The sequence below is a fragment of the Lonchura striata genome, chromosome 9 (assembly GCF_046129695.1).
Source record: "Lonchura striata isolate bLonStr1 chromosome 9, bLonStr1.mat, whole genome shotgun sequence".
NCBI lineage: Eukaryota > Metazoa > Chordata > Aves > Passeriformes > Estrildidae > Lonchura > Lonchura striata.
Window position 1 is genome coordinate 1,858,866 of NC_134611.1, and position 16,993 is coordinate 1,875,858.

At 56.0% G+C, this 16,993-nt stretch overlaps 1 protein-coding gene across 10 annotated transcripts in view; it reads right to left on the minus strand.

Annotated features, from left to right (window-relative positions):
• Window positions 1-2,876: 2,876 nt before the first annotated feature.
• CACNA1E (calcium voltage-gated channel subunit alpha1 E) overlaps window positions 2,877-16,993 on the minus strand; it is a 142,880-nt gene continuing 128,763 nt past the window's right edge. For 8 of the 10 annotated variants that reach the window (XM_021545916.3, XM_077785285.1, XM_077785283.1 and 5 more), the window contains 8 exons: window positions 15,452-15,557; window positions 13,958-14,065; window positions 13,384-13,484; window positions 13,008-13,114; window positions 12,360-12,468; window positions 9,232-9,412; window positions 8,956-9,146; window positions 2,877-7,284 (listed from right to left, as the gene is read on the minus strand). In XM_021545916.3, coding sequence (XP_021401591.1) covers window positions 6,742-7,284; window positions 8,956-9,146; window positions 9,232-9,412; window positions 12,360-12,468; window positions 13,008-13,114; window positions 13,384-13,484; window positions 13,958-14,065; window positions 15,452-15,557 — 1,446 coding nt within the window. In that variant the 3' untranslated portion in view covers window positions 2,877-6,741. Of the gene's footprint in view, window positions 7,285-8,955; window positions 9,147-9,231; window positions 9,413-10,817; window positions 10,947-12,359; window positions 12,469-13,007; window positions 13,115-13,383; window positions 13,485-13,957; window positions 14,066-15,451; window positions 15,620-16,993 lie in introns of those variants that run through there. The other 2 variants (XM_021545922.3, XR_002466839.3) reach the window with 2 other exon arrangements.

Sequence of the window (16,993 nt, forward strand, 5' to 3'; positions counted from 1 at the left end):
AAAGATTTTCTCCTTGGGCTGCTGTGGTTTGCTCAGAGCTCAGGCAGAGGCACACACACACCCTGACATCCTCTCTGACCCCGACTGCTTCTTCTCTCCCCCTGCCCAGGGCTGCTGCTGTCTTTTATATGGCACATTACATGTTACATGTTTATAATTTTTCCCCAATGCCTATTACCTATATTAAATGGTGCTTTTCTATCTTTTATATGGTACATTACGTGTTACATGTTCACAGTTTGTCCCCAATACCTACTACCTATATTACAAAGTGCTTTTCTACTCTAAACCAATCTGTGAGTGCCAACATCACCAAGAACATGGAGGCAAGGAAAAAGAAGGAGGAAGGACAGGAACAGCCCACTTTCCTCCATCTTAGAACTTCTGACCCCCATGTACAAAGTAAAAACCCCCCTGTACAGGTGCTAAACCCCCCTGTACAATACTAAAAAAATTTCCCCTCTGTTTTGTAACTACTTTTACTTTCCTATCTAACCCTTTGTGACTGCTTGTTCCACCTTCAAAGTTGGTAACTCATTCCATAGCTCAAACTCAAAATCACAGCTGTTTGCAGCTGCCTGCCAGGGTCTAAAATGCTTCTGACCAAGGCCTGGAACCTCTAAAAATGTCTGAGGGACATTTTGAGTTCCAACAGGAGTGAGCAGAGTCACCAGCAGATGTTTGGCCAAAGGAGCAGAGGCAGGCTTGCCTCGCAGGGATGCACAACTGCTGGCATCCTGCCTATGAAATAATCCAGGAATCCTTTCGAGAGGTGCCCGTGCCTGCAGAGCTCCAGACACACACGGTGCCATGGGCTTTCACTTGGCTCCACGGGAGGGAAAGCAGGGCAGAGTCAGGGAGAAAAAAAATCCAGCATGATGAGGATTTTCATCCTTCTCTTCCCAGGAAGGTCTTTTCCCAGGAGGGACAGCCAGGTGATGGGGTGGTGATCTGCAGCTGTCCCAGGATAGGACTGTTCATGTCCCCAGGCTGCCAGGGGCTGGGATGGCTCCCACATCCCGGGAGCCTGGGCAGCTTGGAAGGCTCCTGGAGCATGCAGGGCAAGCTGAAAGGAGCACACACACATACCAGGTTTTTGGGCTCTGGTGGCCCAAACCTTGTTCCTCAAGCAGGAGCAGCCCCAGCACTTCTGGCAGCAGCATCTGTTTCTGGGGTACTTTTGTTCCTAATTTATCCCCTGTCTCCTGGAGCTATTATAAGCAGGTACAATCTGCATCGCCATTGTTATTCAGATGATGTACAGATAATTTTAACCTTTCTGTTCCATTTGTCAAGGGGCTTTTTTTAGCCTCTGCGCCTGCCAGGCAGAGCTCTGGCTCTCCAACAGCAAAGGCTCCCGGTTTTGCAGCACCAGTTTCCCTTGTGAGGATGAAATTCTGCCTCTGCATTGCTCTGGGTGTCTTCTCCATGGCCCCAGATATTTTAGGGGATTTGGAGAAATGTGCTAGAGGTGGTCATGCACTCAAGCAGCTGCATCCACCACTCATCTTCGTACGAGCATCCAAGGTGTGGTTCTATGGGATGTCCAACAGAGACCTGCACACTCCAAAGGCTTTCAGAGCTTTTGGAGCAGCTCCTATTTAAAACATTCACTTCGAGGAATGTTAATGAAGCACTTCTGGCCCACACAGGAGGACATCCTCTCCTCAAACTGCTTCCAACAGCGCCGCAAAGTCCTCAGCACTGAAGGTGGCATCACCACCCTGCAGAGCTCTCCCCACAGTCAGGACTGCAGATCACTTTTTTTGGCTACAAAATGAGAAGTCACTTCCCAGCCTGGAAAAATGCTGGGCTGTCATTGCATTCATCGCCTCGGGAAGTGCTCTCAAAGCTGGGCCATCTCCTGGAACTCTACACTTCCCACTGAAAACTTCTTATCACTTCATGAGCCAGAGAAGTGAAAAGCAGATCTGTCAGCATTTGGGAAATAAAGGGAAATTCGCACAAAGTGAAGGGCAGGATAAAACCAGTTTCTACTACAGGTCATTTGGGCTTAGTTCTTGGTGGCACCACACTTTTGAAACACACAGGGTAAAGCTCAGCTCAGGGAGGTCCAGAGAAGGCACCTGCCTTCATCCTTCCCTGAGCTTTTCTTGGCACAGGACTGGGAAAGAAGGAGAATGTTCTTGAAAAGCCATAAACCATCCCTGTCACCTCAGCTCAGCCTGGAGGCTGCCACAGGCTGCTGCCTCACCTCTGGCTGCTGGAGAACTTTTCGTGCTTTAAACACTCCCACAAAAAAAAAAAAAAAAAAAAAAAAAAAAAAAAAAAAAAAAAATTATAAAACATGTCTTCAGTGTCTTTGCTTTGGACCAGGCAACAGCATCTGCATCCACCTGACACCTCTGAGTGCAGGCATGGAGGGGTGCCCAAGCTGTTTGGATGCCCCAAAGGCAGGGATCCCAGGGGGGTTTCCAAGCTCAATGTGCAGGCTGCTGCTCCCTCGCATTCCTGCTGTGACACGATGTCACCGATGTCACCGTGATGCTCTTGGTTTCCCCTGGCCAGTTTGCTGCAGTGCCACCATTAACAGCTCCCCAGTCCCCAGGCTCTTGGCCCTGGCTCTCCCAGCTCCCCCAGACCTCAGCACCCCTCAGCCCCCGTGTCTGGAAGCAGCCAGGTCCGGGCCACAGCTCGGCCAGGATATCTCCAATATCCTCCCTGTCGCTCTGCTCCACAGCCCCACACCCTGCCTGAGGCTGCAGAACACCCCATCCCATGTGATGGCAGTGCCAGCACAGGCTGTGTGCCTCCTCCTCCCTGCCATGGGGACCTTTTCAGGGTCCCATGGCATTACCCAGAGTCCCCACAGCCCACCCAGCACGCGGGGTGCCAATGAGACCAAGTCTGCAGCGTTTCTTTACAACAATGTTTTATTTTTCTTTCCTTTTGACAAAAAACATTGAGGAGTTGTACATCGTTGGTGGTCAGCTCGGTTCCCCGTTTGGGTCCAAACGAGCAGGTTATGTTACAACATCCCACCCCAGAGCCTGGGGGATGAAGGCAGAGCATCTCCCACCCACCCTCCCACGGCCCCAGGAGACACCAGCCCCACGCTTGGGGGCCTCTGCCATCCAAGGCCTCCTGAGGGGGCAGGAGGATGGTGCTGGAACAGCCAGCCTGGAGGGGACAGCGGGGCTCCGTGTGCCAGGGCTGCCACACCTCCTCGCACACCCACCACAGCCCCCCCAGGAGATCCGCAGGGCTTCGAACCCAGTCCCGGCACCCGACTGGGAACCAGTTGCATGCTTCTGGTGAACTCCAGGGCATGTCCTATGCAGGCAGAGGTTGAAGTACATCCCCCCCCTTCCCCATCCTGCCTCCCGTGGCCAGCATGGCCAGCAGCCACCGAGCGGCACGGTCCTGGTGTCCGAGAGGCTGCGGAAATGTCCACAACTCCGCAGAGGAGGCATCGTACAGCAGCAAAGCCGAGTCCAGCGCCTTGAAAAGCAAGGCACAGGCTGCAGCGGTGCTTTGGGGCTGGTTTCCCCACCTCGGCACAGTCCTTCCCGTGGTTCTCCTGGGGGTTGTTTTTGGTTTCAGAGACGCGCTTCGGAGGTGCCACCGTGTCCCCGCAGGTCCCCGCCTGTCCCCCCGCCGCGGGAGTAGCGCCGTGCCTGCTTCAGGAGAGGCAGAAGCGGAGAGTTTTCGGACCCTTGCCGGGTAAAAAGGGGCTGTGTTCTGTCCCACACAGTTTCTGTAGGTTAGTTAAACACGGGGCTGACATGCCAAGAAGAAGCTCAGGTTCGGGCACTGCGGCCCGGTGTGGCAGCGCGGGCGCGCCCCGGGGGCTGTGCCCATCCTGTGCCACCGCCGCGGAGCATCACCAACACCGCTGGCCGGCCCCATGCCGGGGCTGAGGAAAGAAGAGCGCCCAAAAAGCTCGAAATCCGCGTGAAACGTGCCCCCGCTTGGAGAGCATCGCTGCCTCCCTCCCACCCGCCAGGCACAGACACAAAAAGCCGCCTCCTCCCTCCCTCCGCGGGCTCTTACTCAGAGCCCGGCGCATTGTCAGACACCTTTCCGCATTTAGAAGGAGACGATACCGACACCTATATTTAGAGCAGGTACGGCATCGCCTTCCCCGGCCCCCAGCAGCACCGCGTCCCTTGTCCCCGCTCCCACGCGGTCCCACGCGGTCCCACGCGTGGGCCAGACCCGGCTCTCCCAAATTCCGCCACTGGAAGCTTCAGGGTGAAGCCACGAGCTGCTCGCCGATGGCTGGAAGGGAACAGGTGATGCCCGTGTCCCCAGCCACCACCAGGGACCTTCCCCACGGCTGCGTGGGATGTGGTTTGTGCCCGAGAGCCCAGAGGGGCGATATGCAGGGTCTGAGCCAAAGGCGTGGGAGAGGCCTGCCTGTGGAATTTTTGGATGCCTGGGCAGGTGGAAGTGTCTGTTTGGGAAGCAGCAGGGAGGGCAGAGGTGCCCCCCGCCATCAGGGACCGCGGGAGGCAGGAGGAGCTTTGGGGCCTGTGGGGGTGCACGGAGGGCACTTTGGCCATGGCAAGGAGGGGGTTTGGTCCATGCACGAGCCCTGGAGCAGGAAGCCTTCACAGCCACTGGGATTTGCTTCTCACAAAGCAGAGCTCCCTCGGGGGAGCTCACAAAGCGATCAGGGCATGATCTGCACATGCAGGAGCAGGGCAGTTTGTGCAGCTTTCCCTCAGGAGAAGCCATGAGCTATCCAGGACCAAAGCAAAGCCTGGCCAGAGCTGCTGCTCAGCTGGACAACAGCCCCAAAGACCCAGACCACAATAACCTGCAGCAAAGCAAAGCCGTGGGCAGGAGGAAGGGCAGGCTGAGGGCTGTGCTGCCCTTCCCTGCCCATCCCCACGTCCCATCTCCACTCACGACCACCACGGCTGGTCCAAAAGCACCGAGCATCCCCCAGCCCACAGAACAAGCTCTTCCCTGAGGCTCCAAAGGCACAGGGAGGCACAGGAGGCTGGAGCACCCTCCAGGTCCCCAGGACCACTCGCAGGCTGACAACAGACACAGCTCATAGCAGAAACACAGCACTAGTCACCAGGGCGAGCCACCCATCAGCACAGGCCACCAGCAGCACCTCCCTGGGCTGGCAGGCACAGCACTGCACCCACAGCACGGATCGTTGAGAGCTGACAGCACGTAATTAGCAGATTAATTAATGACTGGCACTGGAAGGTGGCCCTGTGCTGCGTTTTCAGTGTCTGCAGGAGGGCTGAGCCACCCTGCTCAGGACAAAGCTCTTTCCCCAGCTTTTGGACACCCACCTGCTCCCACACCGGGGCCATGGGGTTTGCACAGCCAGCCCCCCATGGCAGCCCTTCTCCAAAGGGGTGCCAGGCCCCTGGAGAGGGCACAGGCCATGGCTGCAGGGGAAACTGAGGCAGGGCTGGTGCCAAAGCCAGATGCCTCTGCCCAAAGAACAGATCTTAAGGTACATCATGCGCTCACAACATCTTCACTGCCCTGCAGACACAGATATCTCCTTTTCCTGTGAAAACAAGCAAAGAGGCCTCAGAGAGAGAGGTTTGCCATCACCCCCTTGGCACTGCTGGTGCCAAGCGAGCCGTGTTCCTGGGGACAGCTCTGTCCTCATCCCTTGGGCACCCCACTGCTGCAGGCACCGAGCTGCCCAAGGAGCCCTCGCCACAGCCATCTCTAACAGAAAATGCAATTCCCACCGCTGGAAACACCTGGCAGAGGGAGCAAGGTGACATTCCCAGTGCTCTGTACAGCAGCCCCCTGGGGAGGCTCGGTCCTGCCCCCACCAAAGCAGGGTGCAGGCAAGCAGGAGCCCCAAGGAGCTCCACAGCATTGTCAGGTGATTAAAACAAATCTATGTATGTGTATATCTTTATATATACAGCATATAAATATATATACACACACACACCCCGTATATACACACACAGGCACACCTAGAGTTCTCCGTATAGAAATAAATACATGTTGGTGGGACGCAGGGTACATTCGGCAGCACTGAGCCCCCCACCCCCAGTACAAACCAGTTTTGCCCCCTCTGGCAGCCGGAGCTGCTCTGGTCTGTCTGGGTGCATCCCAACCCCTCATCCCCTGCACCCCACGTCGCATCTTGCCCCTTTTCCAGGCAGGATGAGACCCCCGGCGAGGGAAGTTCAAAGCCACAGCAGCACAAGCCCAAGCGACAGAGCAAAGGGGGTCCCTTGTGTCCCTTTGCTGGGACTCTCCGGCCATAGGGAGCAACAAGCCCTCGGGATGAGCTTTCCCGGGGATCCCTCCTGGGGCAGGGAGCGGGGCTGGGGCTGGGGGGGGGCTCTCCCTTGTCCCCCAGCACACCAGCCCGGCTGGGCCGCTCTGCCACCCATCAAATGCTTCTCTGTGCAGAAAAAAAAAAGTGATAGTAATAAATGAAAGTCGACAGATTTTAATTTTTTTTTTTTTTTTTTTTGCACAAAGATTTCTTTTTTTTACGTTTCTGTTCTTTGTCGTTGGTTGTTGGGTTTTTTTTTCCCCTCTCCTTTTTCTTCCCCCTCCGTTCCGGTCGGTTTGGGGTGGGTTGTTTTTTGTTTGTTTGTTTGTTTGGGGTTTGTTTTGTTTTGTTTCTCTTTTCCCCCCTGCGTTTGGTTTTGGTTTTTAGTTTCATTCCCAGGCGTGGCGAAGAGCATGCATTGGAGAAGGGCAGGGCGGGACGGGGGCAGCCGAGGTGGGGTCGGGCGGTGGGTTTGAGAGGCGGGGGTGGGGTGGGGGCAACTTCTAGCACTTGTCATCTTCCTCGGTGTCGCTGAGCACGTCGATGCTGGCCCCGCACATCACGCCCTGCGCCGCTCCTCGCCGCCGCCGCCGGTAGTGCCCGTTGGGCATCTGCCAGCTGTGCCGCAGCGGCGGCGCCGAGCCGATGGTGTTGGAGCGGCCCAGGCTGGTGGCCACGGCCGCCTCGAAGGTGAGCGTCTCCTCCTCACCGCAGTCTGAGGCGTGCGAGTCGTCGTGCAGCGCCAGGTAGGGCTCCGAGATGTAGCGCTGCGGCGTGGACTGCCGGCTCTGCTTCCCCGCCACCGGGGAGCTGGAAGACTCGGCCGGGCCGGCCGTGCTGGGATCCAGGCTGGAGGAGAGCAGCGGCGAGCCGCCCTCGCTCTCGTCGGCGGGAGGAGAGGTGTCCCCGGCGTGTCGCAGCATGGAGGCGTAGGACAGGAGGGGACGCGGCTTGGGGGGCACCGGCGGCAGCTGGCGGCGGCCTCGCCGGGGCGTGCTGGTGTCCGAGATGGAGGGGATGGAGCTTTCGCTCAGGGAGCCCATGCCCTGCAACGCACCGGGACACGCTGGGGAAAGCAGGCAGCACCACCACTCCACACCACACCACTCCACACCACTCCACCCTATGCTACACCACTCCACACCACATCACTCCACACTATGCTACACCACACCACACCACTCCACACTGGGTCTCAGACTCAGTAAAGGAAAGAAGCTGAGAGTTTCTAGCCAGGCAGAAGCCTGGGAAAGAGCTGAAGAATGTAAATAATTCTCTATCTCTCTTGTTGTTCACATTGTTTATAGTTAAGTTCTATCACTGTGCGTCAAGCACTGTGCACCAATGGTTTGGGTTGTTTTCACTTCAGAACCAATGGAGTTGGTCCTCACAAAGCTCTGTATAAAAGAGAGGTGTATTTTGAATAAATCAGAGTTTTACTCTCAGCAGCCTTCTGATCAGAGTCTATTCATTCCCATCCTGCCTTGACAGCAACACCACACCACACTGTGGGTCTCAGATTCAGTCAAAGAAAGAAGCTGAGAGTTTCTAGCTAGGCAGAAGCCTGGGAAAGAGCTGGGAAAGAATGTAAATAATTCTTTATCTCTCCTGTTGTTCACAATGTTTATAGTTAAGTTCTATCACTGTGTGCCAAGCACTGTGCACCAATGGTTTGGAGTGTTTTCACTTCAGGACCAATGGAGTTGGTCCTCATGAAGCTCTGTATAAAAGAGCAGTGTGTTTTGAATAAATCAGAGTTTTACTGCCATGCAGCCTTCTGATCAGAGTCTCTTCATTCCCGTCCTGCCTTGACAGTGACACCACACCCCACCACACACCACGCCACGCCACGCCACGCCACGCCACGCCACGCCACGCCACGCCACGCCACGCCACGCCACGCCACGCCACGCCACGCCACGCCACACCACACCACACCACACCACACCACGCACCCTCTCCTCACCACACTCAGGTCCCTTGGAAGCCGTCTCTGTCTTGAAAGGGCAATTCTGCCCCATCCCTGCCCCATCGTGGTCTGTGGCTTCCTCCCAAAGAGAAGCACATGGGAAGGAATTGATCTCCCTGGTGACCAGCAACAGGACCCAAGGGAACAGCATGAAGCTGTGCCAGGGGAGGTTTAGGTTGGATATTTGGAAAAAGTGCTTCACCCAGAGGGTGGTCAGGCATTGGAAAAGGCTCCCCAAGGAAGTGGTCACAGCACCAGGACTGACAACACTCAAGAAGCATTCAGACAATGCTCTCGGGATTCTGAGTTGGACTTGATGACCCTTGTGCTCTGTTCCAGCTCAGGACACTCTATGATTCCATGTTCTTGGTGCCCAAAAATGAAAAGCACTCCCAAACCCCCCCGCAGGAAGAGCTGATGGCTTGCCATCTGCTGCTCTCCATGGGTGGCATCTCCATGGGTGGCTTCAAGATCACTCAAGCTCTGGCCCCTCCAGGCTGGGACACCTTGATCTTGGCAGGGACCGGATGCCATAGCAGCAAGAGGATCAGCATGAGATCCACCCCTGTCCCCAGATACTCCGCAGGGTGCCCAAGCAGCCCCAACCTGCTCAGCTCACAGCAGACACAGAGATGCCACCACCAGGAGATGAGATGGTTCAGAGCTCCCGGGGCTTATCTTCCCGGATTTGCCAAGGAGCTTTTTCTGTGCTTCCCTTTACGCTTGGGAAGGGATGTCCATCACCCACCTGCCTGCTGGGTGTCTGTGACCTGCCCTCGCTGGGTGACCGGGACTCGCGCCGCCGCTCTGGCGACTCCTCCTGTGCCTGGGGACTCCTCTCCTCGGAGTTGCAGCGGGAGATGTCAGGGGACAGCAGGTGCTTGCGCTCTTTGGACCGGCCCCGCTCCCTGCCCGAGCGGTGCCCCTCGGACCGGTGGCCTGCAGGACACCCACGTCAGTGCCCACCACCACCCCGCCTGCAGCAGCTCAGCAGGAGGGTTTTTTGGGGGTTTTTTGGGCTCACCCGAGTCAGCGTTGAGGCGCCGGGCGGACAGCTGGAGCGAGGAGTGGTAGCTGCGCCGGCGGGACTTGTAGGTGTTGTCGCTGCTGCGCTCCATGGAGAACTCATCCAGCCAGGAGCTGTTGGGCCGCTTGTCCCGGATGGTGGAGAACGATCTCCGCATGGAGCTGGTGTCCGTCACCACCTGCAAGCAGCCCCAGCCAGCCGGGGACAGCATTAGCGCCAGGCAGGGCTGGGGGGCAGGAATGACCGCTTCACCCCCACCACGGGGATGGCCACGCTGCGGGATGGGGAAATTCGGGGTGGGGACAGCCAGCCTGAGAACAGCCCCCCCAGATAATCTCTGCACAAATCAGGGGTGGGAGGAAAGCGGGGTTTAGCCTTGGAGCTCGTGGGCTCCCCTTCCCCAGCTGGCTGGAGCTGTGCTGCACAGGCAAAGCCAAGCCCGGGGCTGGGGGGAGAGCAGCAGCACCTCCCGCTGTGTGTGGGGACAGCAGAGCATTGCCCCCCAGGCTGCCTTCCCAACATCCCTCCCCACCAGGAAAGCAGCATGAAGAGGAGCAATCCTTGAAAAGATTGTTGGCAGAGAGGGGTCCCCCAGAGGCCCCTTGCTCTGTGTTCGTTTTTCCAGCTGCCACCACTCTTCCACACACCTCCCTATTCTTCCTTTGTTCCCACATCCCCAACCCTTTCCTCTGCACTCATTCCCTATCTCCCCGCTCATGCTGTTGTTTTATCTTCCCTTTCCTTTTCTTTCTCCCTCCCATGCTTCTCCTTCCTACCTTCTCCCCTCATTACACCCTATGTTTTCACGTTATGGAGAAAACATCACCTCCTCCCATACTTCCTTTGCTTAGTTCTAGCAGCTCTCTGCCACTGCAGCCCCAGTCTGTTCTCCATCTCCTCTCACTTTTCCTGCTCCCATCCCCTCCTTCTGGTCATGTCCTCTGCTGCTGAAGGACCAAGAAAGCCCATGAGACAAAGCCTCCCTTTGTCTTCACACCCTCACAAAGCACCACGCCACGACTTGGTGCCTGCACCAAGGTGAGAAAGCAGACCCAGAGACTTCACAGCAACACCAAACCCAAAAAACATCTGCATCCTGGGGGAGGCTGAGCACAGGACAGAACAAAGAGAAACCAGGCAGACAGATGAGGAGGTGAGACGTGGCCTGGGTTCCCCTGGACAGACAGAGAAGTGCACGTGTTGGGACGACGGGAAAGGACGGAGAAGGCTTTCCATCACCTGTGGTCATCTGACAGCTGGGCTGGGGCTCCTCAAACCTCAGCCAGTGCCCAGGGCTGCAGGAAAGGAGGGGGTGTCCCACAGTGGGGAGAACATGGCATCTCCCGGCGTGGTCCTGGGCCTCCCCCACGAGCCAGGAGATGGATCCCCCAGGCTGCTCTCTGCTGCCAGCATCCCCCTTGTCAGGCAACAGCAGCTCCCACTTGTGCAGCACCCAAAGGAGGGAGAAACTCTGGTATCGGGGTGCTGGGGGTGCCACGGGGCTCAGCACAGAGAGAAGCCCTGGTGTTAGCTGGCAGGCTCTGATCAGACCCAGCACCTGTGGGGGCTCTGCTTGGTTTTACCTGGGGATCCACAGTGAGACGAGGCATGGAGGAGGCCCTCCCAGAGACAGCGTGGTCCTGAGTGTCCACGGGAAGGTAGCTGCCACGGTTAGAGGGCTGCACTCTTTGAAACTCCCTAACCTCTGGCTCCTGGAAATAAACACACAGCCAAGCTCTTGGGATGGGCTTGGAGCAGGGCAGCGCGCTGCTTTGGCCCTCTTGGCAGGGGACAGCCCTGCTTGCTCAGCCAGGGGCAGAATTGAAGTTGGCCAAAAACAGGTGGCAAAACACTAGCACGGGTTGCCCGGAGAGGTGGTGGATTCTCCCTGCCTGGAAGTGTTCAAGGCTAGGTTGGATGGGGCTCTGAGCAACCTGGTCTGGTTGAAGATGTCCCTGCCCATGGCAGGAGGGTTGGAAATAGATGGGTTTTTAAAGGTTCCTTCCAACCCAAACTATCTGATGATTCTATGAAAAACAGAGTCTAAGCCATTAGAATTCATCACATTGCCACTGAAAAATCCCCTCCAGCTCACAGTCCCCAGATGAGACCTGATGTGGTGCTTCAGGCTTGCCTGATGGCCAGCTGCCCTTGCACCTCTACAGTGACAGTGGAAACCCTGCCTGGGTCTGGGGGCACCCTGACTGCTCAGGGTTTAACTCCTTCTTTTGACAGGAGGGGACAAATGGATAGGATTTTCAAAAAAATCAAAGCTTCCTGGCCGTATCCCTGTTAAAAGAGCACACACTTCCCATAGCACTTAATGCTTTGGTTAATTCCCAGTTTTTGGGGACTCTGTGGATGCTCACAGACATGTCGAGGAGATGGGCACAGAGAGACCCTGGAGGTCACTAGAAAGTGACTTCATGGGGACAGGGGGAGTCTGATCTGCCACCTCCCCACGTGGCTGGAGTGGCTGAGGCAGGGGACACCTGCCTGTGTCATACACAGGTGACACAGAGCTACAGACCCTGGGGACACGGACTGGGCTGGGGACGCACAGCGGTGCCACACTGTGTCGGGTGGTGCAGGAACGCAGACACAGAGATATATAGAGATGTGTGATATATATAGATGTGTGATATATATAAATATGTGATATATATATATACACACACAGACAGACAGGAGGCCAGAGAGGGCTGCTCCTGCTGGAGACAGTTTGACAGCTTGGCTGGGGACTGGGGACGCCACCACTGACAACAAAATGGACACGAATCCGAAAACATCAGATACCATCACTCAGCACGGGGTAACCCACTGACATGAGTGCTCAGTGGGAAAAACAGCCTGTGGAGAGAAGGATATTTTACTGCAGGACATTGGTCATGGCTCTCGCCCCAGAAGCACTTGTGCTGCCTGGCCCCACGGATCAGGGCAGGTCCAGGGATGGCCGTGTCCCCAGTGCCAGAGGCGAGGGACAGGACATCCAGGGATATCTGTCCCCTGTTTTGGATCTGTGCATGACCCAGCAGCTGCCATCCCTGTGCTGTGCTCGCTCCCCACACCTCCCCGTGCCCACCAGCATCCGTGCTGGGGCTGTGAGGAGCAGTGCATGAGTTTACCAGAGACTGGTGCTCCTGGAACTGCTCCTGGGCCGGATCCATGCACGCCAGCTGGAAGATCTCCTGTGGCGAGAGCGGGCTCAGCGAGGGGAACCCGCCTCGGCTGCTCCTGCAAACACAGCCCAGCTTCAGGGAGGCCACGACCCTGGGATCACCTCTCCTGCAGCTCAGAGCTGGGGATCCCTGTTCCTGCCCCCCCAGGCTGCTGAGACCCCACGTTTGAGACAAACATCAAGTTGCCTGGAGAGATGAAGTGGTGCCCCAAGGCAGGAGAGGACACCAGTGCCCAGAGTCCTGCAGCAGCAGTGGGACATCCCAAGAGCAGTGGCAGAAACCCTTAACGCCTCATTCCCACCAGCCAGGGTGCTGGAATTTCCCTGTGCACTGCTCAACAGCTTCACCCTGGGTGAAGAGTGCCAGGATGATCCTCCAGGAAGAGCATCCACAGACCCCTGGCCATCTCCTTTTCCCACCTCGGCTGCTGCTAGCAATGCTGACACACACCAGATGCCTGGAATCCTATAAAAGCTTTGTGCCAGGAGATGCCTCCCTGCTCCCAGCAGCAATTTAACTCTTTATGCAGCCCAGTGCTAGCTCCAAGAAAGGAAGAAGGGCTGCAGGAACAGAAAAGTGACAGGCAGCACTCACAGGCCCGAGAGGGTGTCCTGCTGGAGGTACGGCAGAGCCTTGGCATTGGAGATGATTTCCTGGGGCAGAGAGGACGGCTCCATGCGCTGGAACATGGGGGCATTTTTCTGCATTGGGGAAAGGAAGAAACTGAGCCTGTAGGAAACGTGGATGAGCACCCAGTGCTTCCCCAGCCAAGCCCCCACCACTAGAAAGAGGACACCGTGCTCGTGTTCCCTGTCAGGGGCTGAGGATGATCTCAGACACGCCTTGTAGTGCCCAAACCCCGACCTGTGCTGTTGTGGTCATCCCAGCTGGCTGCATGTTTGGGCTGGGAGGTGGTGGGAAGCAGAGAGGGTGATCTGAATGTCCCTGTCCTGCCCTGCCTGAGCCTCACCTGCTCCTCCAGCTGCTGCCGCTGCTTCTTCGCCTTGCTCTGCTTGTAGTAATCCATGATCATCATGGCTGCATATATTTTCCCAACAGTCAGGTCAGAGGCTGGGAGCGTGAGAGGGAACAAAATTGTCTTGTAAGAGAAGGCACCAACGTGGATCTTGGGAAGAGCCCTGCTCTGGGATACGCTGGTGACCCTCAAACTCTTCTCTGCTCCAAAAGAGAGAGTGCTGAGCACCCAGACACTCCCCACGGAGATAAAATAGATGAAGATGGCTTGAAGTCATCATCATCCTAAGCCACCAAGACACACATCCTCATCATATCATCAGCTGTGCTCAGCCTCCCTCCCTGCTGTGCTCCAGAGAGGATTCACAGGAGCCTGTGGCTTTCCCTGCAAACTGGGTGGTTTTCCAGAGAGTTCCCAAGCAGCCAAGCAGAACAAGGCAGAACAAACCCTTCCCCCACTTCTCCCCAAGCTGGGGATGGGTCAGACCAGTCCCCACCTCCCTTTGGGAAGAAGTTGCTGTGGGGATGAGGGGAGTTTGAAAGCAATGACAGCCCCCCCAGAGACTCACTTTTTGGCATGGGTACCAACAGGTCAAGCATCTTCTGGGACAGGTGAGGCCAAATGGTCAGGATCTCCTTTTGAAGCTCAGAGTCCAACTGCTGCCAGTCTGCACCACCTTCAACAGCAGGGAGCAAAAACGGCCCCCACACATCAAACCTTGGCACCAGGGTCCAACCAACCCCCCTTTCCCATCCTGAAGTCAGGTTCCACCTCAGCATCCATCTCTCTGGGCTGGGAGGGCCATCTTCCCTCAGCGAGCCTGGTCTCCTGCTCCCACAGGGAAACTTTCCTACCATCCCTTCCATATGTGCCTCCATCTCCCCATCCCCTGCCCTCCCACTCAAAGCTGCCACCTTCAAGCTTGCCTTGGGTCTGTCTCTGCAGCTCCAATCCTACTCCAGCCCACACACACCTGCTGCTGCCCCACTTTCTTTTTGCTGGTGAGCAGATCATGTGCCGGTGGAAGAGCAGCTCCGCTTGGCAAATCCTGAAATGCTCAATGAGGTTGTGCACGGACAGCAGAGTTCTCTGGCCAGGGCTTTGCTGAGCTCAGGAAGGCCCAGGACCATCAGAAGCTGTCAACGTGCCCCAACAGAGCCACCCAAGCACAGGGCAATTTTGGGTGAGCTGTAGAACACCCAGGTTCAAATCTCTGCTGTGTCTGGAGGGGTTTGAACCCATCCTTGCTGTCTGAGCACTGGGCTTTGGATGACATCTCACCCTGGGTTGGGTTTTCTCCCAGTAGCTGAGCTGTTCCTAGAGGAGGTTTTAGTGAAAATGCCATGTTTCTACAGGAAGTTTTTGATCTGATGAATCACAGCCTTTCCAGTAACAACAACAAAGGAGGCTTTCCTGCTCTGAACGTTTTATCTTCCCTGAGAGACAGGCAGGCTTCTTTTCCCCAAAGCCTAAGGAAGCCAAGCATGTATTTTCCATCCTTGGTTTTGCTTCTTACATGGGGAGGAAGGGGAATTCTCTCTCCTCTATTATACAGTGGACCAAGCTGTTTCGTTTCTCTGAAAACAGCTTTTGATGAAGAATTCTTTACCTCTTCCCTAAAGAGATACATTTTTTTTTTTAACAGAAAGTGGCAGAAATTTGCCTGTTCAATGAAGTTGCTCCCATCCATGTACATCCAGGCTCTGGATTCCAAATTAGCTGTGAGGTCCTCAGCCCGGCCAGAAAGAAAGGGACATTTTTGCGAGGTGATAAGACAAAGAAGAAGGATTTTAAGCTGAGTGAGGGTAGATTGAGCTTGGATATTAGGAAGAAATTCAGGAGGTGGTGAGGCCCTGGAACAGATGCCCAGAGAAGCTGTGGATGCCCCTACCCTGGAAGTGCTCAAGGCCAGGCTGGATGGGTGGTGGAAGGTGTCCCTGCCCATGGCAGGGGGGTGGAACAGGATGATTTTTGAGGCTGTTTCCAACACAAACCCATGCTGGGATTCCACCAAAGGACGACGGGCACTCTGCAGAGTACCCCTCTCTGCCACAGCCTTTACCTTTGGCAATTTTGATGTCCAAGGCCGTGCGGATCAGGGCCATGAGGGTGGAGGTGAAGTGGACTGTCATGTCCTCGGCCACGGGCATGTTCATCAGCACCAGTCTCTGCGCAAGAGAGAGAAGAAAACAGCGGACGGAAAACAATATCGAAAAACACATCGACCAGGCTGGAGGAAAAGAAATTAAACATTAAACAAAAGGGGAGGAAAAAAAAAAAATCCAAATTAAAAAAAGAAATAAATAAAGAAAAAATAAAAAGCAACAAGGAGTGTCAAAACAGCACAGCCAAAAAAGAAGGGCAAGGATCACCCCACCGCCCCGCCACCTCCCCGGCTCCTTCCACCCCAGGACACCGGCTCACTGCCTTCCAGGGCTCCTCCTGCGCCCCAGGAACGGCCCCTGAGCCCCCCTCCCCACGGCACCGGGGCTGCCACAGCACCCCCTGGCACTTTTGGGAAGACACACCTGATCCATCAGGGATGCGGGCATGTGGGATGTGCGGGAAGGGGAGATGGGCTCAGGTTTCCGTTCCCGGGTGGTTTGGCTTTCCAGCTCTCAACCCTTCCCAGCTGGGGCAGGGGAGAGGAGGGTCCCTAACCTTCAGGGACTTCACATCGGCTGGATTCCTCTAGCATGCTACATCCTGGCACTCCCTTTTTGCGTCTTTCAGAGATGAAGTTTGCCAGCACATGCAGGGGGTCCAAATTATCCATGGGTGGGGAAGGGAAAGGAAGGGGAGGGTGGGAAAAGTGCAGGAGGAAAGAGAAAAGGGCAACCAAGGCAGGTTAGACACGCCATGCTCCTTCCCCACCCTGGCAAGGCGGGGTGCAAACCGAAGTGACCAGATCCACTTTCCAGAGAGTATATTTTGCTTTGTGAATACCTTGGGTCAGCCCTTCCCTGCCCATTCCTTTTCACCCAGCTTCTCACATCCCTTTCCTGCTTTCAAGCCTCCCTTTTTCCCCCCTGGAAAAGTGTGATGGTGGATGTATGCTCGTGTGAACAACCACATGACAGCTGGAGAGGGTGGAAGCGTGTTTGGAAGTGTTCAGGAATCCCTTTGTGCTAGCCCTGCTAAAAGGCTAATTAGGAAAAACCCTAATTTCCTCCTCAACAGCAGATCCTCCCATAGCTCTGGGTCTTTTCCTGGCAGCTGCTGCCCTCAGAAAGCCACACAGCTCCCACAGCACATCCTCCATGGCTTCCCATGCTCCTGATCCATGCCTGGGCAGCTGGGATCTGACTGACAGCCATCACTCTGCTCAGAGCTGCCTTTGGAAGGCCCCTGGCTTTGCCTTGCACAGGCCATCCCTGGGATAGCCCCTGCTGATGGTCCTGGCTCCAGGCACAGCAGGCCTGCTCCTATGGGATTTGGGATTTGTCCCCACTGCCCACCTGCTTCCCGTCTCCATGGGCTCCTGCACTGGCTGGGATGAGGATGGTTCCAAGCCCCTGGGCATGAACTCCTGAGGACACCTCACTCTCCTCAGTGTGCTACAGGGCTGTTCCTCACCTACCTCACCTCACCTCACCTCACCTCA